A 25,931-nucleotide genomic window follows, 5' to 3' on the forward strand; every position below is an offset into this window, starting at 1 on the left:
ATTACCCTCCAAATAGTAAGCCCTGGCTGGGGTCCCTGGGAAGTGAGGCTCCCCCCTCAAATGGCACCCAATGGCCAGGACTGAAGACCATGAGTTATCCCAAGCACCCATGCCCTCCTGAACGGTAGATGCAAAGTTGATAGCAATGGAATGTAAATATAGAATATTGGGTACTTGTTTCCTAGCACGGCCACAATCGTATGGATCGTGTACCTTTAAGTTAAGGTACACGATCCATACGATGGACCCGATTTCCTTTGAAATCAGGTCCATTTTGCCGGCTAGGACACAATAATCGGGGGCATCGCGTCGGTCGGGACCATTAACATTGGTCCCGACGCGACCGACGCGATGCCCCCGATATTTCCATAGGCTTCAATGTTAAAAAATATTTTAACATTGAAATCGTGTCGGGAAAGGTAAAATATCGGGGGCATCGCGTCGGTCGGGACCATTAACATTGGTCCCGACGTGATGCCCCCGATTTTTCCATAGGCTTCAATGTTAAAATATATTTTAACATTGAAATAGTGCGAAAATGTGAAAAATGTGAAATGGGCCAATATGACCCATTTCACATTATAGATGTCCCCGTCGTCACCCCACGATAGACGCCAACGCCACGCTTTAGGCTCGCCACACTATTCTATTCTCAACTCCAAGCCGACGTGGATAGTAGGGGAATGAAAAGGTCGGAGGACGCGCACCGCCGCCCCTCGCGGGCTCGCTGCGCTCGCCACGCTTCGGGTTGGCGTCTATCGTGGGGTGGGGTGTACGCCGTTAAATTTGGGGGGGTTGGGAATATTTTACATTGAATCCAATGTAAAATCGGGTCCCAGGGACCCGATTTACATTTCATTAAAAAAAAAAAATCGGGTCGAAAATCGGTCGGTGGCATCGAATGCGACCAAATCGCATGCGATGGACCCGATTTTTCCGACACGACTACCCCGATGTAAATCGGTGTGGCCGTGCTAGGAAACAAGTACCGAATATTGTGTTTTAGCTGTGGAACTACAGGTTAAGGCAGGCTTGGACCTGGAAAACCACAAGTACCAGCAAGCTGGTCTAGCATGTCCGCCCAATGTGATATTTTTTTATTTTAAAGTCAGCCACAGCAGGCAGTGATTGTCTTTGAAACTGACTTGTTCTTACTTCACAAACCAAGGGGGCATTCCCGTAGCATTGCGAGCACAATAAGCCACACAAAGGGAGGTGGTACCGCATTAAGCCAACTGGTGAACACAATTTTAATCTGTTAATACAGCAGTTCTCAAACTGTGGGTCCTGACCCCAAAGTAGGTCACAACCATCTCAGCATGGGGTTGAGACATCATGTTACTGACCATCATCTTTCTCTGATCTGAGTCAGAGATCCAAGAAGTCTAAAAAATCAGTTGCACGGTCTGTTACTTCAGACTCCTTGCATCACTGGCTTAGAGATCTGATGAGTTATAAGGCACCCCAGTGCTCTTACGGGGCCTACACACACATAGAAAATAACCCTACATTGCTGTATGCATAGGGGCCAGCAATAGCGGTGCACGGCACAGAGCTATCGCTGGTAGAATGAAGAATGTGCAGAAACCATAAATATCGTCATTGCCAGTTCTCTCTCACTGGAGAACACGGACGGCTTGCTCAGCACACAGCACTGCACATTGCTGAGTGTGTGCTGAGCAGAACTATGTGCTAAGCCAGGCATGTCCAAACTATGGCCCTCCAGTTGTTGTGAAAGTCCCATGATGCCTTGCCACAGTTTTGTTATTAGGGAATGCTGAAACTATGGAAAAGCATGCTGGGATGCGTAGATTAACAACAGCTGGAGGGCCACAGTTTGGACATGCCTGTGGCTAAGCGATCTGAGCAATCTAGCATAGCTCAGATCGCTCAGCACACTCACTGTCTGTGTAGGCCCCATTACTCTCCTGTCCCCCAGTTAGATGCCTGACACTATCGGAGTTGCAGAGGACATATCCATTCACTCACGCTAGGCCTCTAGCATGATGTATGTATACACATCTGTAGAATTAACTTCTATAACTATGTATTGTTCTATAACTCTCTGTATTGTTAGCCTGCATTTTCCTATACAAATATATACTAAGGCATATCCAGCAAACATTAATTTATTAGTGACGCACTCTTTTTCCTTCTCCACTGTTATACTGTCAATGGCTTGTGTTACTTGCAGCTTCCTCATATATACAGTGTCTATCTGTGCACACTGGTATTCATAACCTGCTTGTACAGTATGTCCTGAACTTTCCAGCTTGTCCTCCACTCCCTTCTCTTTTCAAGATATTACATCCTCTTTTTCAAACTCGAAAACAAAAATCAATAACAAAAGGTAATTCTCTGTAAAATGTTACAATCTCCAATCTATACACGTTTACACACACTTTTCTTTCCGAACACACCGAACAGTAATATATTAGCGGCACATAAATCCATTTGTCCACCAGCAATACACCAGACTATTTAGCTGAAACAACTCCACCGTGAAATGAGTGCAATTATCTAGTTTGCAGCACAGTGAAGAAAAAACAGATACAGACATTTAGAGGAAAGGCCTTTGGTCTTGGAAAGCCTACAACATTAATTTCAGTGTAATGCATGTCGGATGGGTCTGGTTATAGGGACTGGAGCCTAGAGCTTTGATTTAATTACATATACTGTTTCCAATGAAACACAAAACATTACAAGCTGACCTACTGACCCCAAATCAGGCTGGATAGAAAGGTTTATTTATGGATTGTGGAAGAACTGTACAGGAAAGCAACAGCAGATACACACCCGTGCATGCAGGGGGGGTTTCCAAGTACCTAGAAACCACCCCCACTTGCCAATCCATCGACCCAGCTGTTCTATATGTATAAAACAGCTGCCTGCTCTAGAGAGCAGACTGGCTGTGGCAGCTTCCTCCTGTCAGAGAGGCACAGGCAGGAAAATAATAACAAGTATGTGGAACAATCAGGAAAACTAAAGAACATAAAGCAATTGTTAGGGGTTTCAGAATTAAAATATGAATTAGATGCTAATAATGTTCTTTTGTATCTAGAACTCTTTAAATCAGGTATTTAGTATTTATTTACCACTAGTAGATCCTTACATATCTTAAGGTGCCCACAGACGCATCAATTTTACTGTGCTATGCGTTTTTGACTGTACAATGGTTCTATACAATTTTTCTTCCAGCTTGTGATGTGCACTTGGATGCATGCGATGTGATGAACCCATGTTTGTAATGTTAATTTTCAGATGTATGTAATGTTAATTTTCAGATGTAGTCTAAAAAGTATGTGCAGCACGTACTTTTTTTAGACATACAATATCGGGCTCCCGGGAACGCGCATCGCGTCGCACAAGCCCATAAACACCACCCGATAATTGTACATAAGATGCGTTTTGTACTTAAAAAGTACAAAACTCATTCGATAATTGATGCGTCTGTGGGCACCTTAACATAATTATTTTTGCCAGGTATGAGAACTTCATTTTAGTGTTGTGATAACTTCAAAAAAAAGTAAATATTGCAGTACAACATTCTGAGGACAAACACGCTATAGAGCCAGTACAGTAATATATATTACAATTTACTATAGACAAGCGTTATAGGATAAGAGATTCTTCAGCTTGTATACAATGTTCCTGGAGACCCCAATAATTATTAGAATGTTGCACATACTTTCCTTTTTAAAATAATTTTTCTAACATATATTTATATAAAAAGAATAAAAGAGATCATAGGAGTGCTAAAGTAAAGTATTTTAGTGCTCTCTGCTAACCCTGCAGTAACATTTAATTGCTTAGGAGATATTGGGGGATTAAACAAGGACAACAGTGATGTGCACATTACATTACAGGTATAATTGTATAGTTTTTGTCAACATAACACATGTAACAAGTCTAAAGGCCCCAATACACATGTCCAACTTGTCAATTTCCCCTGAGCTCCCTCCGGCAGCTTCCCAGGAGGCTCACATAAGATCTTGCACTTGATGGCCTCTCTCAGCCAATCACCGTCCGCCCATTCTGTAGAATGTTTTTTTTTTTAAATGCTACGGCCCGCTGCAGAGCGCCTCATCTGTATAGCGCTTCCCAGCTCAGGAATCGGATGTGATACATCGTGGGTGCTATAAAGTACCTGCGATCTGCCACTAACGGCTGCACATAAGATTTATCTTATGTGCAGACCATTAAACCTCCCATCTGCACGAGACCACGGATCGGATTAGGTATTTTTGGGTATGTCAAAGTTCAACCCTGTTATACAAACATTGACAACCAGCAGAAAAGGACTGGAAACTGGTTCTACCCAAACCAACTGAGGGGCAGATTTATTAAGCTTGGAAAAGAGATAAACTGGAGATCAAGCGGAGAAAAGGTAAAAGGAGATAAAGCACCAGCCAATCAGCTGTGTTTGAAAAAGACAGTAGGGAGTTGATTGGCTGCTGCTTGATCTCCTTTTACCTTTTCTCCGCTTTATCTCCAGTTTATCTCTTCTCCAAACTTAATAAATCTGCCCCTCTATGTTTTATTTTCCACTGCTGCAATAACAATGCAGCTACGGTCTACCTGGCAACAGGGTCTTTCTGTGCATTTCGTATGCCCGAATGTTATAGGCAAGGAGGCCCATTGCAAAGTGCATTCATATTATACCGATAGCAGGGCCTGCCACGATGGCAGCTGCCCTAATATTAATAGGAAAGGAAGCAGCCAATCAAGTTACATGGAACTATTGAGATTTCCAGGGTCCCAGGGAATAGAAAGTCTTCATTAGTATTGATTCAGACCACCAAATATCCAAGTAAAGCAAGACATTGGTTCCCCCAGCACACTGAATGGTATTAGTAACCAATATATAACATTACATGACAGTAGAATTCAGAGATATTGGTTACATACACCTGCGCAAGTATATGTAACCAATATCTCTGAATTCTACTGTCATGTAGTGTTCAAGATTGGTTACTAATACCATTCAGTGTGCTGGGGGAACCAATGTCTTGCTTTACTTACTCAGTATTAACCCCTCCCTTGCATGCACCTGAATGGTATTACTGAACTAATTTGAGCATCTACCACTATCTGTATGTATATCCGAGTAAGATGTCTGTTGGCAAATAAAAATCCCACCATGTAAGATATAGGAGTATTTTTTAAGTAAATTTTCCACATTGAAAAGAAAAGTTCACATTTACAAATTACAGAACAGAAATAATCACCTCGTTTCTTTGCCTCCGCTACCATCTCATCATATTCTTGTCGGTGGCGCAAGGTTTCATGGACAGACTTTGCAGGTAGATTTCTTAATTAAAAAAAAAATATATATAAATATATTAATCATCATTTAACTAAAATATACATGTGCACATCACTATTGGGATTTTTTCAGATGACAGATCAGGTTTTGAAGGATTAGATATGTACAAAAATAATTATTCTGCTAGTTCAAATATAGTCTATCACATACACTACACAGCAGAACAAACACGCTAACCCCATGTATACAGCCCTATGCACAGAAGGGGAGATAGCTCTTGAATCATACGGAACCTAGGCACACATGGTTCTGCTAGTTGTCGAGGGGGAACTTACATATACAGTTCACTTTTTTTTGTCAATGATGCTTGTCAGTACAAGAAAGTTCTACATCATAATGCCCAAACAAATGACAAAGTGTTGCAGTCAGCATCCCAGTGTTCAATAAACAGACTCAGTTATACCCAGCATGTCTTGCCATAGTTTAGCATTCCCTAATAGCAAAACTGTGGCAAGGCATGATGGGACTTGTAGTTTCACAACAGCTGGAGGGCCATAGTTTGGACATGCCTGGTATAGAGTGTTTGTAACTGGATACATAAATACTGATGACCAGTGGTCAAGTTAGTATACTTACCTGCCCTTCCCTCCCTTCTACCAGCCTAACCATGCCCTCCCCCACAGCCTGACCCAAACTCTCCTAGCAAGTGCCTAAACCTTATCCCACCCTACTCCTGCCACCTAACCTAAACCACCTGACCCCAGTCTGACCCTAAGTCCCCCCACCAATACCCTTCCCTGCCTTCACACTACCAAGACTCTCATACTCAAGAACAAGTTTGGGATGCTGGAGTCTACATCCTGAACCCATCCGATATTCCGGCGCCAGCATTTTCACACCAGTACTATATGAAGAACCCCTACTAAGATTACATATTTCTAGATAATTATAGTAAATATTATACCATATAGCACAACGATAATGGGAAAAAAAATCAACTAAATATTTCCAATTTTAAGAGGTACCATTAAAAAAAAATTAAAAAAGGAAGAGCGATTATAGGAAAAAATTTAATAACTATTCTTACGCAGGCCGGTCCTCTAAAATAAGTGCCGTCGTAGAAAGTGGCTCAAATTCACATTTTTTACGTCTTGTGGATTGTGTTGGAATTTTACATGCCCTCCCTGTACGAGCTTCATATTCCTAAAAGAAAAAGAAAAGTGATTTAACAGAAAATATTTTAGCCAGCTTAAACAGAAGGCGATTTACTGAATACAGAATAACTAAATGCAACATTGTCATTAAGTACTATTCAATAAGATAACCATATAAAATTTCATTGAGTCATTCCAATTTTTTGTTACACTTGTACTAGTCTAATACAATCACTGTCTATTTGAACGCAAAAACAAAAATGGTCACAGCGAGCCCAATCTGTATTTAAATTAAACGGTCAATGCCATTGTTACAACCGCACCCATCTGGTCAGCTGAAAAGGATTTATTTATTATTTATTAACAGTTTCTTATATAGCGCACACATATTCCGCAGCGTTGTACAGAGAATATTTGAACATTCACATCAGTCCCTGCCCCAGTGGAGCTTACAATCTATATTCCCTACCACATGTACACGCGCACACATTCATTCTAGGGTTAATTTTGTTAGGAGCCAAATAACCTACCAGTATATTTTTTGATTGTGGGAGGAAAACGGAGTACCCGGAGGAAACACACGCAAGCACGGGGAGAATATACAAACTCCGTACAGTTAGAGCCATGGCGGCAATCGAACCCATGACCTCAGCACTGTGAGGCAGTAATGCTAACCATTATACCATCCGTACCGCCCATCCGAAGATCCTACACTCTCCAGAGGAATTTGTGCTCTGAACAAGTGTAACTGGGGAACGCTGCTGTGCAATATGACAGCAAAGCAAATAAATATATTGGAGGGATGAAAGTGAAGAATATCGTATAAAATACTGAAAATACACAAGATTGATGAGCTTTCAGTATCACTGGTTATCTACTTTCCATTTTCAATAACAGTATTCATGTATGTCTGTGTATATGCCAGCATCAGTTTGCTGCCTCCATATTGATGTGCTGCAGCAGCACTGTTTTTATTCATTTTCTAGAGGATGGCAGACTGTTTTGGAAGAGGGCAGATGTATTAAGTCTGGTGAAGAAAAAGTGGAAGGAGATAACGCACCAGCCAATCAACTGTGTTTGAAATATGACAGTTGGGAGTTGATTGGCTGGTGCGTTACCTCCTTCCACTGAATCTCCACTTTATCTCTTCGCCAGGCTTAATACATCTGCCCCATTGTGCGTACACAGCTTAAGTCACACCACTAAACTTAACCTCCAGCCCCTTTCTCATTCTGAACACACTAATAAGCATGAATTAAAAAAAGAAATATTTAAGACCGTTCCCTAAATTCACTCTTGATAGTGTGCAATGTCCTGTTTGTTTGTAATATCACACAATAGTTATATGGTGGACCTACTCTGGGAATTAGGCTTTTCATGTTCATCAAGTCTTCACTATGATATGTCAAGTATTAATTTTCTGGATATAATATGGTGATTATATCCTTGGTGTGATATGGTAATCATCCTTTGATTCCATTGATCTGCAGAGCATGACATGTTGATATACAGTGTAAGATATGGTAGTCCTGTCGTTTGCCAAGTGAGATACAGTATAGCGTTCATATCTATGGTATGATAGGACAGCCCCTTAAGGCCCCCATACATTACTGTGACTTCTCCAAGGGAAGTCGCCACAAGCGATCTCCCTTGAGATACATAGCATGCAATCCCATTCCCCACTGCTGGGAGACTGTCTATGCTGGAGGTTGGCCGATCTCTGACTCCGCTTCGCATGGGACTGCGCATTGGCTCTAATGTCAAACACATTCGATTTGGCCACTTCTCACCGGATTTCTTGGCCTGATCCATTGGAGGCAGGTGCAAAATTGCCAAATTGTACTAGTGTATGGCCAGCATAAATTTGCTGAGTGTGGGCCAGTACCATAGTGCAGCCCTTAATTTACTGACTGGGTCCCTGGGTAAAATCTGTTAGATATTTTTTATAAAGTATGCTGTGTTTTCCAATATGATTTTTCCATTGCTAGATTTTTGGTCATACTTTATACTGGGTACAATATGGTTAAATAGGAAAGGGTGTATATGTATATGTATCTATATATATCTATATATATATCTATATATATCTATCTATCTATATATATATATATATATATATATGGTACTTGTGTAGTTTCACGGCGCCGCTGCGCGCACAGTCTGTTACAGAAACTTGGCAGCCTGCCAGAGGCTCTGTTTAACTGTGCGCGTGCCGCTCTAGCTCTGCCTGACTGGACTCGTGCCACTCTAGCTGTAAGCTACGTATTGACAGCTACGTTAGCAGCGTAGCGGCCGGGCAGCATCAGCAGCGCGCTGCCCAGGCGCTGACAGGTCACTGTGGGACTTGTGGTTCCACAGTGAAATAGGCAGCCCTGCGCACCACTGACAACGGGGGCATGTAAAAGTGGACACCCCGGGCACCCCGCTACGAAGGGGTCGTGTCCCCCATGCATGCGCTAAAACTTAGACGCTTTAGCGCCTGAAAACCGGACTACCTGCTAGCCGCTAAGAAGTCAGGGGGTTTCTGGACTTAGACACCTAAGTCTCTGAATTTAGTTGTGACTAGGGGTACATCTAAATTTAGACCTTAAAGCATCTAAATTTAGTTGGGTCTAGGGGTACACTATTTAAACCTGTCCACAGTGGCACTAGTCGATGCAACAGCTGTCGACCTTGTAAATCCCACTATCCACGCCAACCCGAAGCGAACGCAGCGAGGGGCGGCAGTATGCATCCTACGACCTTTTCATACCCCCACTATCCACGTCGGCGTAGAGTTGAGAATAGAAAGTGTGGCGAGCGCAGCGAGCCCGAAGCCTGGCGAGCGCAGCGATCCCCGCAAGGGGACAAGGACACCTGTGTGCGCTCGCCACACTTTCTATTCTCAACTCCACGCCGACGTGGATAGTGGGGGTATGAAAAGGTCGTAGGACGCGTACCGCTGCGCTCGCCACGCTTCGGGTTGGCGTGGATAGTGGGATTTACAAGGTCGACAGCTGTTGCGTCGACTAGTGCCACTGTGGACAGGTATAAATAGTGTGGCTAGATAGGTTGGGTGGTATAGATATCTGGGCGCTCCCTTTTACTTTGGACAGTTAGGCGTATTGGTATAAGGTGTGAAAGTGGTGTCTACTTCCCTGATTTTGTTCTGTGTTTCGCGTACTCCACTTCACGTTTTCTCCTCAAATTTGTATCGCTCTCCAAACGTCGGAATATGAAAAATGAAGGAAAATATGGCAATGTGAAGAGCTGTTAGACTTTTGTATCAGTGTACCTAGAGGTACAGTACTGAATTTTGATATGTGATAGTTGGAAGGCGTACCAAACTCACAGAATGTGGGGTTGGTGTAAAACACATCTAGGTTTCTTTTAACAGGAAAGAAATTGGGATTCGTACCCGTACTCACAGTCGGTAACGCAAGGTCACTCTCATCAAGGTATCTTTTCTTGTGTAATTTATTTCCAATAAAAAATTGCAATAAAAACTTTTTGAATGCAAAGGTTAATTAAAAAGCGGATGAGAGTAGTCAGTTCTCAGACATCACTGTGATTCTTAGGAGGGATCAAATCCGGATATCACCCACCAAGTTCAACACAGGGTAACTGGTCACTTTACCTACCTCTCTCCGTATGCCACACACTTATGCCTGGATCAACATGTTTCGAGAGGTATACTCTCTTCCTCAGGATCAGAGAGTATACCTCTCGAAACATGTTGATCACAGTGATGTCTGAGAACTGACCACTCTCATCCGCTTTTTAATTAACCTTTGCATTCAAAAAGTTTTTATTGCAATTTTTTATTGGAAATAAATTACACAAGAAAAGATACCTTGATGAGAGTGACCTTGCGTTACCGACTGTGAGTACGGGTACGAATCCCAATTTCTTTCCTGTTAAAAGAAACCTAGATGTGTTTTACACCAACCCCACATTCTGTGAGTTTGGTACGCCTTCCAACTATCACATATCAAAATTCAGTACTGTACCTCTAGGTACACTGATACAAAAGTCTAACAGCTCTTCACATTGCCATATTTTCCTTCATTTTTCATATTCCGACGTTTGGAGAGCGATACAAATTTGAGGAGAAAACGTGAAGTGGAGTACGCGAAACACAGAACAAAATCAGGGGAAGTAGACACCACTTTCACACACCTTATACCAATACGCCTAACTGTCCAAAGTAAAAGGGAGCGCCCAGATATCTATACCACCCAACCTATCTAGCCTTTCTGTTTTCGGGGGTATACTTTGGGAAACCCCTTAAGGTATAGATCAGGCAGATCCCCAGTAGAGGCGCTACGTTACTCTACTCAAACTACAAAAAGGTATAAATAGTGTACCCCTAGTCCCAACTAAATTCAGAGGCTTAGGCGTTTAAGTCCAGAAAACCCCCGGCTTCTTAGCGGCTAGCAGGTAGTCCGGTTTTCAGACGCTAAAGCGTCTAAGTTTTAGCGTCCGCATGGGGGGACCCCTTCGTAGCGGCTAGCTGGTAGTCGGGTTTCAGACGCTTTATTGTCTGAATCCTGACTCCTCCTTCTTAGCGGCTTGCAGGTTGTCCGGTTTTCAGACGCTTTTGCGTCTAAATTAAGCGTGTGCATGGGGGACTCCCCCTTTGGTAGCGGTGTTCTGCCGGGGGGTGCCCGGGGTGTCCACTTTTACATGCCCCCGTTGTCAGCGGTGCGCAGGGCTGCCTATTTAACTGTGGAACTACAAGTCCCACAGTGACCTGTTAGCGCTGCCCGGCTGCCACGCTGTTAACGTAGCTGTCAATACGTAGCTTACAGCTAGAGCGGCACAAGCCCAGTCAGGCAGAGCTAGAGCGGCACGCGCACAGTTAAACAAAGCCTATATATACACACACACACATATATATATACACATATATATACACACACACATATATATATACACACATATACATACATACACACACACACACACACACACATATATATATATATATATATATATATATATATATATATATATATATATATATATATACATACATACATACACACACATACATATACACATACATATATATACATACACACATATATATACATACATACACACATATACACATATACATACATACACATATACATACATATATACATACATATATATATATATATATACACATATACATACATACACATATACATACATATATATATACATACATATATACACACATACATACATATACATATATATATACATACATACATACATACATATGTACTTATGTAATATCTGGGCTCCCGTTTTTCTTATGAGACCGCGTGCGCTCGCCACGCTTCGGGCGCGGCGGCTCGCTGCGCTCGCCACACTATATAAAATCAACTCCATGCGTAGTTGGATAGTAGGGGTATGAAAAAATGGGGTGTATTTAACATGGGAGCCCAGATAATAATATATATATATATATATATATATATATATATATATATATATATATATATATATATATATATATATATAGTAGATGGCAAAAAGGCGTCACTGAGGACGAGCTGTTGTCTCGAAACACTGGTGTCGGTCACCACACAATAAATCTTTGAATTTGTATCCAGTCTCCAAGTGACGCCCTTTTTGCCATCTACAATTCGTTTGGTCCCTGACCTGGGAGGGCACCGGAGCAAGTATCGTCTACATAGAATTGCGGAGTGCCGGATTTCTTGTTTGGATGGATAGATAGATATATATATCTATCTAGCAGGAACACGGGGGGTATAGCACTCCAGGCGACTTAATGATAAAAGATACTCACAGACCAATAAATGGTTCACAACGTTTCAATGCCCGTTTATTTGTGGCATTTTCGTCAGGTATGCCACAAATAAATGGGCATTGAAACGTTGTGAACCATTTATTGGTCTGTGAGCATCTTTTATCATTAAGTCGCCTGGAGTGCTATACCCCCCGTGTTCCTGCTGTCTGTTATGCTGTATGGGCACCCGGCGCTGATTTACTATTATATGGAGAGCCGGATCCTGCTGTGACATTTTCAGGCAATCTTCAGATTAGCCCAGCAGGTGATCCTGTGAAGTTTAGTAGCAATTGGATCAACAGAATTTTTTTGTCTGTTTTTTGGCAATTAATTGATCCGAATGAGATTTCGTTCCTGTCGAACTTCTGTCAAATGCAACTGAATATACAAGCCGTTGTCAACAAGGTATTCCCAAATCTAACAACCAACTACAAACATCCGAAGTCATCTGGCTATAGATAATTAGTGCTTTCTGTGCGAAGCCGGGGCGGGTTGCTAGTAGTCTATGAAAAAAAATTGAATTTCCTTGATGGGGTGGTGTTGGCATATCGTGAGAATGGTGTAGCAGTGCTTTCATTTACCAAGTGTGATTTGGCAGCCATAACCTACATGTGACATGCTAGTCCTTTTCTTTACTCGGTGCACAGTACTGGGGCGTATTCATTTATTGGTATATGCTGTACATGCAGATGATCAGGTTTTATTTTCCAACACATTTTCCAATGACGTGTTTAAACTATTGAGAGGAAATACATCCAGTAGGTTGTGAATCTTTGATGCCTAACACAGCAGGAAACACTGAGAACTTCAAGTGTAGTAATAAAATAAACACAGTTGCACAGTCTTTCCCATCCAACGCACACAGCATACACTACCGACCAATTCCTTACAGTGACAGCGAGTTAGCTAGTATTAAGCTCAGTATGACTGGCGGGGATCTCTGTGCATTGTCTCTGGTAAGGGTCACTGCCGTGTGCTCAACAGGTTCCATGTACTGTGCACACAAAGTGGGGGTTAAGTCCTATTTGCCAAAGCGCAACTATACGCAATGTCAATTTCTAACTAGATTTGGTCAGGCAAATAATTTACTAGATAAACAAGTTTTAATAATATTTAAAATAAGTTGTATGGGCAAAACAACGTGGGGACACCAAAAAAACAAACAAATCAAAATTCAACACAAAACTGAAAAAGTGTTTGCTTGAGCAACCTATAGATGTTGCCAAAAAGAAAAAAAAAAGCAAGGTTATTCGGCAAAATATCTCCATTAGCAGTGACATTAAAATTCCTATACCACGTTTTTGATTCTGAAATTCATTAATGAAGTGACCTGCTTAAGTGATGTGCACTTGGGCTCTCTGCTTAATATGAAATAAATCTTTTCTAAAATCACAGTTAAGACCCCCCCACCCTACTGCTGGCAACACAACTATGATGTCCCCAGTTTATTAGAATGATGCTATTTAGGAAATCAGCCAACGGTACACAAGGTCAAACAGTCCCTCCCTTTGATATGTTCAAGCTGGGATGAGGTCATTGTTACAGGGTCCCAAGTGTACTACAATAGAATTAATAGTTAGTGCTCTCCAGGCCCTGATAAATGAGTCAAGCCCCAGCTGTACCTAAACGTTTCTGGAAGCACAGGGAAAGTCATTCAGTGCAACTATGCATTAACCAGGAGAACTGTTCAGCTGGTGGTGCTACAATTATTTGTCTTCACTCCATTAAGACCTTCAATCTGAAGATGGTTTACAGCAGAATGCCCATGACCCTTGGCATGCAACAGTTAGGGGTTGGGGGGGTGGGGGGGATTTCAAATCTTTTGAGCTAGCTACTCCAATATGGTAGTAATGCGGTGTAAAGAATCAGTCATGCTTATCCAGTTGGCTGACCTTGATGTATCAGATGCAACCAAACCAGGCTGGACTTTGCTTGACATGGTCCGATCTGATGCGATCAGTCAGAAACACCCACTGTGCAGCTGCTGGAAGATGGTGCTTGGGGGCATCACTGGTATTTTGTTTGATACCCCAAACTGAATGCCACTAGATCAAAGCACTGGCATCAAATGCAGGTGGTAATGAGCACAGGGCTTACAACCAATCTAAATGGTTCCTGACCACATCCCTGCACATGTAAGGAGAACAAGCCCTTCATTTCCTTTGTGTTGTTTACAAACTCAATATGCTTAGGTAATGGATTTAGGCACTGATACAGTCACATAACAGTTACACTGTAATATGGCACCAGCGGGTTTGACATTTCTAAATGTCATTTTGGGTCAAACTAAGATACATGTTTAGGTCAGAAATAGATTAACATCCCAGGGTTCTGATGTATAACAAGCATTCAGTGACAGGATATCCTGGCCAGTTATTATCTATACAGATTCTAGGTACTTTAATAGTCTCTATTGTATTACATCATTGTTTTCCACAGCAATTGGCATTCAAGCGTACAGCACTAGTCGGAATGTTACTGCAGCCCTGTTCATGTAAACAGGTCAATATCCTTTTATTTTTTTTAAAGCACAAAATATGCTTTTACCTTATCTGGGCACACACTAGAGTGATGTGTACCTGGGCGACATCACGAGCCAATGGGCATACACACTTGCTGAGGAATGGTGGTGAAAGAGGTGGGGAATGGCATGTTGCTTTTGGCATCACTAGCAATGTCGTATGATAAAACCTGAAGGAGAGCCAACCAGAAGACACTGCTAATGATGGTGGTTGCACGTTGATCATGCGTACAAACTAGATGATATTTCGATCCATGTTGGAGCTATATATTGGGTGATATACACTCTAGTGTGTACTCTGCTTTATTAACATACAACACTGAATGCAAATTGTGTATTTTTTTTACTTACAATTTGATAAATGGAACAGGGAGGGAAAGCATGGGGCAAACCTAGGCACACAATAGCTATAGCGATTTCACACCGAGCAGATAACCCCGGTTATAACTGGGCCAAACTGGGTCCTGGCTCGGAGTTCAAGACTTGACATATATTGTGCCTACCAGGACCACTATCCACATTGTGACAAGGGTTAATCCAGTGTCTGACCTGGGATGCCTTCAGTGTGAATGATGCAACCCAGGTTTGACCCGAGTCATACTAACAGCTGCCTGATTGATTAACATCGGCTGAGCAGGCAGTAGACAGAGGTGCAGTGTAAAGATGGTCAACCTAGGATTAACCAACAAATGGTGAGAAAGGGGTCTGACATCGATTGAAAGTGTTCAGTACCCAGGAATGGATCCGATGCTGCAGTGTGAAAGAGGTACAGTGTATTGACATAATTGGATATGGGCAATTCTGGACACAAAACGCACATAGCACATTAACAGAGTAACAAAGAGAAATATAATTAAGTACACAATAAACAGTAAATGTTCTGTAGAGTTGGCTGCTGCAGGAGATTCAAGAATATGGTTGGAGCACAAATCTCTCAATATATACAGGAGTCCCAAGTACAGTACTGACCTAGAGTGTCAGAGTAAATACCAGCAGCATGGATGCAAGGGTTTCCTTTTCCAAAAACATACTGGTCATTTAAATATCACATTGTAATACATCATGTGATACTACATGTAGTTTATGATCTGGGATACATAAAATGTTTGGAGTGTGGTGAATTAATGACTAACAACACAGTAAATGCGTAATGCTAAGCTCTACCCTTAATGCCACTTATCCTCAGTAATTCACCAAAATACAGTACTATAGACTGGAGTCTGCCTGGAAACTAGTGTTCAGCTTATTTAATACTAGATGTGAAACATGGGACCACACACTGTTAGACCTGCTCATCACCGTTGACCCTTTGGGTGCCAAATTATTTTGTCAAAATAGGTGTGAAAATTGGCACGCAAACATTTTTAGTCATCATAATGACCTGTAATTACCTTATATAATATAATCTTATTTTACAGAATTTTTTAATTTGAATTTATATAACAAATGTGAGCGACGCTGGCTTTAGGCATTTTTGCACATCTCTCACAGATTCAATTGTTAAATCTACCAAATTCAGCAGTGGTAAGGGGGTCATGAGAAAGATTCCGACCAGACGATTGTTTGTCCTGTGTTTTCCCACCCTCCTATATTGGTTCTATTATAAAGGGTCACCAGTCATTATGTTGACACCAAAAGGGGAACCATAGACAAAAGATCAACGCATGCCAAAGGTCAACATTGATCAGGTCGACATGAGATTTTACGGTGTTTTTGGTATTACATTATAAGTTTTAGCATGTGGACTCATTAATATACTGCTTCACTCGCCATACTCCGGGCCAGGTTCCTCGCTTCACTATCTTCGAGACACCTTACTGATCCCAATCAGAGTCCACATGGATGATAAAATATGAAGAAAAAACCCCCAAAGAAATCGACACATTAAAAAGGTCAACATGATTTTTTTGGTAATGTATTTACCACATGGTGTCGACCTACTGACCCCATCCCCCTATATCAGTTGTCCTATTTCCAGCTAGGACAAGTAGGATGAAGTACAGTAAACATATGGGTTTTGTGTGGGCAACAAGCATTTTTTGCTGTGGAATTCTGCATGAAATGGGATTGAGTGGAAGTCTACAACCTCAGAACATTAAATGATAGAAGAAAAGTTGCAGAGCTGGATGTACAAAGGTGACAGTATTGTATATAATGTGAATACCTACGGAGGCCAAGAATAAACCAGGGCTCTTCATCGCTGAGAGGTCCATGATAATTACAAGAGTGAAAGGTAGCATACAGAACAGATGTTCTCTGCATGTTTCACAGTTGTGTTTGGCGAAGTGTTGACTTAGTTGCTCTCATTAGAAAATACAAGGAAATATTTGATGGATTTATATCTGATCTGTCAGTGCTGCTTATCTGCTATTATGGCTTCATTAGCGTGTCTAGCATTTGATAGGCTTTGGTACTGTGTGTGTTTGCACTTTACCATTTACTAGTGTTTATTAATTACGAGAGACATTTTAAGCACTTTAAAGACTCCTAACATACTAATTTTTATCATAACTAAGCAGTTGTTGGTCTGAAATTGTGTTTTTAAATGTGTTTTCACTTCTAACATATAAAAGGATGGAAAATGTTCAATGACTGATTTTTTTTAGCATGAGGGTGTGTATGATAACTTCTTCAAACCGAAAGAAACTGCTTAATAGAATGCTGCCAATGTATAACCCTCTGAGCATTCTAGGTTATAATTACACGGTTCATAAAATTTGTCATCAGGTGTGTTCCAGGGTTATATATGTGGCGACATCTTGCCTCAGCTATTCAGGTCTGATGATCAGCTGAGGCAAAATCAGATCTTGCCTCAGCTGATCATGTCTATCCAGATCGCCATATTCCCATCATGGATGCACCCCGGAGGATCTCTATGCGAATGTGTAAAATCTATCATCTAAATGTCCTAATGCTACAGGTGTCTGGTAAACTACACAATACTGCATATTTGTTACATCTTAGATTTTATTTCAATTCTAATTTTAAAAGAGACTGCTTCCTGAGAATACAGCCTCTATAGGACATTAATATGTAATAGACTATGCTGAAATACACAACATGCTGTTTTGTAGAGAGGTGTATCCTCTTGCAAGGCCAGGGAAGACATACATTGCATATGCGCATACAGGAATAACCACTGGCCTAGTCAAATTTAGTCTTGGCCAGTTGGTTCCACTAGTCTACTGCTTCTCTGAGACTGGCCAACCTGCACAAATATCCTCTACAATTGGTGAGGGGTTTCACATTTGTATCAGAATTTATGGCAGGGGTAGGCACTGCCTTTAGCCTATATAACCGGCACATGTTGTGGTAACTGGGTGAATACTGTAATAGACAGAGGTGGGGGAGGGGGAACTTTGAGTTCCCAGAAATCATATTTACCTTGTGTGGCTGGCAGAAGCGGGAGACCATCAGAGTGAAAGGTGGTAGTCAGCATTTGTAACTGTGTTCCACAAGATAGAGATAATAGACCCTTTAGGGGAGGGTTGTGGAGTATGCACTTTGTGCAATCTACTCACTGCTAATTGCTACATGAATTATCAGGTGTGCTTTCATAAGCCTACTTTCCGTTTCCATCACCTAGGTGGCTGTGAACATGTATGGGGGTAACCGGTTCCCTCAGCTAGCAAACAAGTGTCCTTTCAGGCGGTGCCGGGTGGACAAAAGAACTCAACCTAGTCCTGGTGTCCTCACAATTACCAGCTGTTATCTTATCTCTGAGCCTCAAGTGCGTTCTGGAGAGGTGGAAGAGTGAGCTTCCAGAGGTTAGGCAGCAATTTCATCTTACAGCTGGAAAACTTTAAGCCAGCATGGAGTACATCCAAACAGTGCCCAGTCAGTTGACCTGGCTAGAAGCAATTCTATTTCTCTGGCACATCTCCATTACACTTTCCATACTGTGTTTCCAAAGATACATTCTAATCACACACAAACACACACACACACACTTCTCCTGAACATTTTCTGTAAATATATTTTTTCCGTGACTTCGATATAATATTTCAATGTAACATTTTTTTCTGAAAAATAGAGTACTGTTGGTAATGGACGAAATGACAGAATACATGAATAAAAGTTAGCACCATGTGACCAGTTTATATTATACTATAACATTTAGCAGGAACTGCTCTGGCAGAAAGTCCAAAGATCTATGTTAGACTAGGTAGAAGCATGATGCATGTGTTGATCAAAAAGATAGTTTTAATGAGGTGGGGGCTTAACATACATGCTGGATGGACCATTCCATGCACAATTGAAAGTTCTATGGCTGAGGCAGCCCATGCATGGAGCAAAGAGTGACTAGGACACAAATATATATGAAATTCCATACCCCTGCGTTTAATAGATTTGGTGTTGAGACGGACGATAGACTGCCAGAACTGTCATCCTAATGAGAAAAACAGAATCCAAGCCTTAGTGACACAACACGAGTTACATTACACAGACAACAACAATAATAATAAAAAAGTATAATTTCAAGAACTAAAAACATTTTAGTCAAATTAGATATGAAACATGTACCAAATAAGGGTATAAAAATGCATGAAAGATTTCTTAAAATACAGACCTTAAAGCTACAAGCAAATATCAGGCAAGAGATGTCGAGCGAGGGGTAATTGGTGTATGCGGCTGCAGAAGCAGCGAGACTCGTGGCTAAATACAGCGGGCTTCCTGCATTAGCAGCGAGCCTCACTGTTTGGGGGAATCCTCGCCGTCATCTGACAACCAGCCAATCAGCTCGTAACGGTCATGTTACAGGGTGGGTTTGAAAAATGACAGGTAGGAGTTGATTGGCTGGTTGTTTATCACTCTCCATTTTATCACATTTTGAAGCTTGATACATCTGGCCCAGTGTGCGTACGCACAGATAGATGCTTCTGCCAGCCTTCGGCATCAGTGTGGATATTACAGCCCCTTTGTGAGGGGCTGCAGGTATAGAAGTCACAGGGGAGTATTCAATCGTTGTCGTGCACCGGCAGCCATCTCCCGACGGGGGAGATGGCTGCGGGGCCCTATTCAATGCTGTCTTCCCCGACAGCATTGAACAGGGTTTCACCGCAGAACGAGCCCGACATCACAAGCTGTCGGGCTCGTTCTGCCGAGAAAAGCCGGAAATAGGCGAGCTCCTGGCCGGAGCTCGTCTATTTCCGTCATCAACTCGCGGCCACCCCCCCTTCTTGCCGCTTGGGACATTGAATCCCGACTGCCGAGCTCCGGGCGAGCTGACCGAGAACGGGAGAGGGGCACGGCTGTCGAGCTTGCTCGACAGCCGTTCCCCTAACATTGAATACCCCCCCCAGAGTAGGTATGACAGCCACCTTGGTGAGAGACTGCAGTTACCATTAAAGTCAGGGCAGGGACTTTTTAGAAGTCCTGACCAACTTTGTCCTGAAAAATCAGGGGCGCTAGACACCCGGACCCCTACTCCTGTAATGCGTGGGCAAGGGTGCAGTGTAACTAAATAAAATTAAATAAATTAAATAAAAGGCAATTAAATACTGGAAAGCTGGAGCAAGGAGTTGTACACTCTTAAATTTAGTAAGTACCCAGCTCCAACTAACCACACCTCTATACCCATTGTAAAAAGGACTCCAGTGGCCCCTGCTGGATGAAATCCTCACCGTCCCTGTGGAATCACCGGAGGCTGTAGAGGTTCAGGTGCCATGAAACTGAAGTTGTGATTGTCAGAATGTTCTGACCATCAAAGTTTATTATGTTTTTCTTTTAAATAACATTGTGGCTAAATGTTAAATGTTCTTACCGAATACAATCATTAAAACCTAAAATATTAGTCCGTTAAGAACTAAAGGGGTCATAGTTTGAGTGAGTATTTGGTGCCAGACCACTGTGATTGCACTGTAAACCTACACATCCCAGCATGCCTTGCCATAGGTTTAGCATTCCCTAATAGCAAAACTGTGGCAAGGCATGATGGGACTTAATTAAATACAAGGTATAAGCAATGCAAACTCAGTTTAATTCATTAGAATATATGTACATTTCTCTGTCATTTTTAATACTAAAGCACAAAGGGAAGCTTAACAAAGGGCAATCAGAGAGGAAAAGAATACATGAAAACACCAGCCACAAATTAATATTTTTTTGAGGTTTCTTTGATCATTTTGGAATAAAATATAGCTAGCAAAGCATGCAACGTAACCATCCAAGTGTCTCACTCAAAGAAGGCAGAGTACTGAAGCCAGAGCATAGAGTGTCCTCACCTACAGTAGATCTGGATTTGCATTGTGTATGGTTTGTATAGAAGCTACTCAATAACCTATTTGCAAACTGGGCAACCTGACGGATAAGTGACTGGATCTCTGGAAGATTTCACCATACTTTTACATATAAGTGTGTGGACAAACCTGAAAGAACATTTCTGGATGAATACTGTAGGCCATTCTTTCAGGTTTGGTCATATAGTCAGAGTGGTTTGCCAATGACCACAGACAGTCAGCTGTTGCCAAACTGTATTTATCAGCTGTTCTGTGGACATCTGAACATCTCGGCTTAGTTGTTTATTGGCTCAGCATGCAACACAAGTGGACACCAATCATAAGGTATTGTGTCACTGACTTTATCAAAATGGGGATTAACCAATGTCCGGATCAACAGAATTCCATCCAATGCTGCCCATACCTGAACTGAACATCCATTTAGAGCACCAAAGTTCATATGACCTGTTAATGCGGACAAATAAATGCACACACAGGTCATGCCCATAATGATCCAAACTGTGTTGAATGAATTTGTAATAATGATTTTGGGTCCACACAATCCAATATGGGCGTAACTGGCTGATTTTGGCTGAAATACCAAGCTCATGCCAGCATGAGTATAAGGAGTTGGAGCACTGATGGTCTCATATTGTACATAGGCAGACTACTGTACAGAACACATTATGAAAAGTAATCAACTGCTGGAAGAGTTATTCCAAACCGCAAATCCATTTCATGCTACAAACTAAAGAGACAAAAATAATTTGTGTCATGCAGATCAACTACTGAGGTGTCGGCGATCTGACATCTATCTGTAGACCGACTCATCTCAAAAAATATTACTATTCAAGGTTTTTAATAGTGAGACTGAAAACTGTATTTACAACCTAATGTTTAGTGAGAAGAGATATTGCGATCTGTTAAAAAGTTGGTATATCAAAAAGAAAACACGGTACTTGTTTCCTAGCACGGCCACACCGATTTGCATCGGGGTTATCGTGTCGGAAAAATCGCGTCGGTCGCATGCGATGCGACCCGATTTTTACATTAAATCAAATGTGAATAGGGTCCCCAGACCCCCAATTTTACCCCCTCAACGCCACCCCACGATTGACGCCAACCCGAAGCGTGGCGAGCGCACGTCGGCGTGGAGTTGAGAATATAAAGTGTGGCGAGCGCAGCGAGCCCGAAGCGTGGCGAGCGCAGCGAGGCCCGCGAGGGGACGCGTACAACTTCAGGTATACGCGTCCGCTCGCCACGTTTCGGGCTCGCCACACTTTATATTCTCAACTCCACGCCGACGTGGATAGTAGGGGTATGAAAAAATCGGAGGACGCGCACCGCCGCCCCTCGCGGGCTCGCTGCGCTCACCACGCTTCGGGTTGGCGTCAATCGTGGGGTGACGCTCACATGACGGGGCCATATATAATGTGAAATGGGTCATATTGGCCCATTTCACATTGTTTCCTATGTGAGATGGACTTAATCAAGTCCATCTCATCTTGTGCCATTATAATGGCACAAGACCGACTAGATGCTCCCGATTCCAATGTTAAAAATATTTTAACATTGAAGCCTATGGCAAAATCGCGGGCATGGCGTCGGGGGACATGTTAATGCACGCGACCGACGGAATGCCCCCGATTTTGCCTTTGCCGGCAAAATGGACCTGATTTCAAAGGAAATCGGGTCCATCGTGTACCTTAACTTAAAGGTACACGATGCCCGCGATTGTGGCCGTGCTAGGAAACAAGTACCGAAAACACATGCAAAATGTATATGTCAGAGAGATTACTATAAAGGAACAGTATGGGCAGTATGCCCCCCCCCCCCACATCCCTCCTGTGCCCCCCAACACACACATCCCTCCTGTGCACCCCGCCCCCCCTGACACACACATCCCTCCTGTGCCCCCATCCCTAACACCCCCCCCCCCCGTGCCCAATATTGCACACATTCTCCTTTGCCACCCCTCCACCATACAGACTGGTGGAGGAGAACCTCACCTGACACAGGAGGGGAGATGGAGTGCCGGGGTCCTCCTCGTGATGATAGTGGTGGGAAAGTTTCATGAGCAGGTCTCTTAACATAGCATGCACCCCTCTAACCTTACAACTGAAAAGCAGGCAGAAGCTAGCCTGGGGGTCTCTTGGCAGGGATGCTCCGTGTGCTTTGAACGCATTCAGACTGTGGCAGACATTATAATCAATCTAAAATCCTCACGGCATTGCAACCAGTGCTTTGATGGGAGGATTTTAGAATGACTATAAAGCCTGCTATAGTCTGAATAAGCAGAGAGCAGTCACAGTCAATCCTTGGTACTGCAGAGGAGGACGAGGGACCAGGGGCTGCCCGCTCTTTGTGATGCCATTGTCGGTGTCATAATTAGACAGTTGCAGGCTGTGGCAGCCGACAGCTACAACTCAGCAGAGCAGGGAGAGCGCCTGTGCACCTCCCTTCTTTGAGGTACTTGCTGAGCGGGTAGCGCAGGGTTCTGTCCAGCGGCAATAGATACAGCGGGACAAGCTTTGCAAGATAACGCTTAGTTGCTGGTGCACATTGCTGGCACTTTCTGAGCGATCTAAATTCAGGGAAGCTCAAGGCGAATCTCTCATGCTGAATCTTCAATGCTAAATCCCTGGCACAATTATCTATGTGTGCAGACCCTATAATTGTGTAAAAAAAAAAAAAACACTTCAAGAGCGGTGTTTTACAAATAGAAACTACCTGAGACACAAGAACACTACATATATAATAACATTTTAATTAAAAATTAAATGTTTTTTAGTAATTCTGATCCCAATGACTGCTAAATAACATCATTACTGTCTGACTCTTGCTTCTGGCCCAAGAACTGCAGAAATTAAAGGAATGTTGGCTAAACCATGATTATTGCCCAGTATGTAAAATAGACAAATGAACATCCTTTTTTTCTCATCTGGCAGTAGTTTCACATCCCCCTCTTCATGCCTCTCCTTCCCTACTTGCTGCATGTTCTAGCAGTGGAAAGCAGTGTGGGGAGTGGGTAGCCACATGGACAGCAGAAATGTTGCCCCAGGTGAATACTTCTCTGACACAGCAGTTTTAAAAGAAAATCTTGCGAGTTAAGCATCTGAAATAAAGGAAGCATGTACACACATGCACACTTATCTACTGATTAAAAGAAAATAATCCACCTAAAGAAGAAAAAATATAATTATATACATACACACACTTACTACATACAATATACATAATTGTGACCAAAAAAAAAAAGGCAAAATGAAGCCGACCGAAATGAAATAGACAATTAAAAAGGTCAAGATGGTCATTAGTTAAAAGGGCACCAAGTTAGTTAAAGTCCTAGTTTTTGTTTTGCAGGTGCTTCTGTAAATTCTGCTTGGGTCTACCATGGCTTTCTCTGGGTGAAGCCCACCAACAATGGTTACAGTGAGGCAGAAGTGCATAGACTACCTCTAAATAATGTTGAAATTGCCACTAAAAGGTCCAGAAGAATTACTAGCCTCGTACACACTAGTTTTTTAAAAAGATATTTGGGCCCTTCTGAGAATTATCACTTATAAAACTTGTATTGTGTGTATGCTCAAAATAGTTATCGATGCCCAGTCCCGCACACTGTTAACAATCCAGTTGTCATCTGCGAAAGCACCGGGGGAGACACAGTGACGTCACTGAACGATATTGTTAAACTATGTATGTACTCACAATATTGCATGGCCAGGCTTACCATCAATATCATTTATAGCCCTTAGTCTAGTGTGTACAGGGCTTTACTTTGCCTGCAACCTAGGTGGCTACCTCGCATGTCTTACTCTAGGCTGGCGTTTGTAAAAGGACATACGTGCTAGCATGACCAGTGGGATAGAGGAACAGTTTCTCAAATTGAATGGAAAGCTTAATGCAGAAAGGTTTGCTTACCTGCTGAATCATTTTACAGTCCTTCTGAGCATTCTCTCTAGGAGGAACTTTACCAAACAACTTCCAGCCAGGGGCACTCAGTGATGGCGATTTAAGATCCTTTGATCTTTTTGAAAAGAAGTTCCTGGTAAAAGAAAAAGAAGATCTAAAAGGCATGTTTTAATGCATTCAATGTGACAGAAGATGCTAGTATTCTGCTAGTATGTCAGATCAAAAGAGAATGCTGAAGTTACCAGGGGGCAAATTATTCAGCATAACCCCTTGTTCAGATCTTCTAATATACTTGCTAAAAAATGCAAGACAGGCAAGGTCTTGTGGACACTTTATTCTACAACATGGAAGCAGTCAATTGCATTTGTTCGCCCGCTGCAATACTATATCAGCAAATTACTTTGACCATTCATGTATTAAGGAACATCATCCATCATCATTTACAGCAGAGTATTTGCGGCACCAGTGTCTCATTACACCTTTCAAAATGCATTCCTTTGTCTATAGATCAATGATAAATTAAAAGGTCTGGGGTATCCAAACAGGTGGCGCACCAAAAATATATACAAAAATAAGATAAAAATGAAAGCTCCCATCATCTCAAAGAAACTTTATAAACTCTATGATATTGTTTTTCCCCCCTCTCTCTCTAGTATACCCAGTGAGCTTATAGAGTACCAGGACAGCACTATACTAAATAATATTCCAACAAATATTATAACGTATTACATATTTACACCAATGAGTACATTACTATTTGTTATATTTAAGGCCCACACACACTGGGTGACTGAGCTGAAAGTTGCTCAAAACAGCATGTTTGAGCGGCTTTCAGCTCAAAGCCACCCAGTGTGTATGGCCCGGCAACGAGCACTGCTGCGCGCTCCCGCAACATCGCCGGGAAAGCCGCTCATCTGCTGGTTATACCAGGGCAGGTCACAGAGGAGGGGCCAGCCCACAGTATCTAAACCTAGTGGTTGGAGCTTGGCGTGGGAGGGGTGAAGCAGAGAGGGCTGCCCATATTAACTGTAGATGGCTGTCGCCCCTCGACTCAGTACTTTGATGGTGTCATTTA

General features: G+C 42.3%; 1 protein-coding gene across 2 annotated transcripts in view; it reads right to left on the reverse strand.

The window, feature by feature from the left end:
• TBC1D12 (TBC1 domain family member 12) overlaps positions 1–25,931 on the reverse strand; it is a 74,067-nt gene that overhangs the window by 22,612 nt on the left and 25,524 nt on the right. The window contains exons 2-5 of one of the 2 annotated variants that reach the window (XM_083149013.1): positions 24,866–24,989; positions 19,060–19,116; positions 6,354–6,469; positions 5,229–5,311 (exon numbers count right to left, since the gene is read on the reverse strand). In XM_083149013.1, the coding sequence (XP_083005139.1) occupies positions 5,229–5,311; positions 6,354–6,469; positions 19,060–19,116; positions 24,866–24,989 (380 nt within the window). The remainder of the gene's footprint in view (positions 1–5,228; positions 5,312–6,353; positions 6,470–19,059; positions 19,117–24,865; positions 24,990–25,931) is intronic. The other variant, XM_083149014.1, reaches the window with a different exon arrangement.

The sequence above is a fragment of the Crinia signifera genome, chromosome 6 (genome assembly GCF_055691185.1).
Source record: "Crinia signifera chromosome 6, ASM5569118v1, whole genome shotgun sequence".
Classification (NCBI taxonomy): domain Eukaryota; kingdom Metazoa; phylum Chordata; class Amphibia; order Anura; family Myobatrachidae; genus Crinia; species Crinia signifera.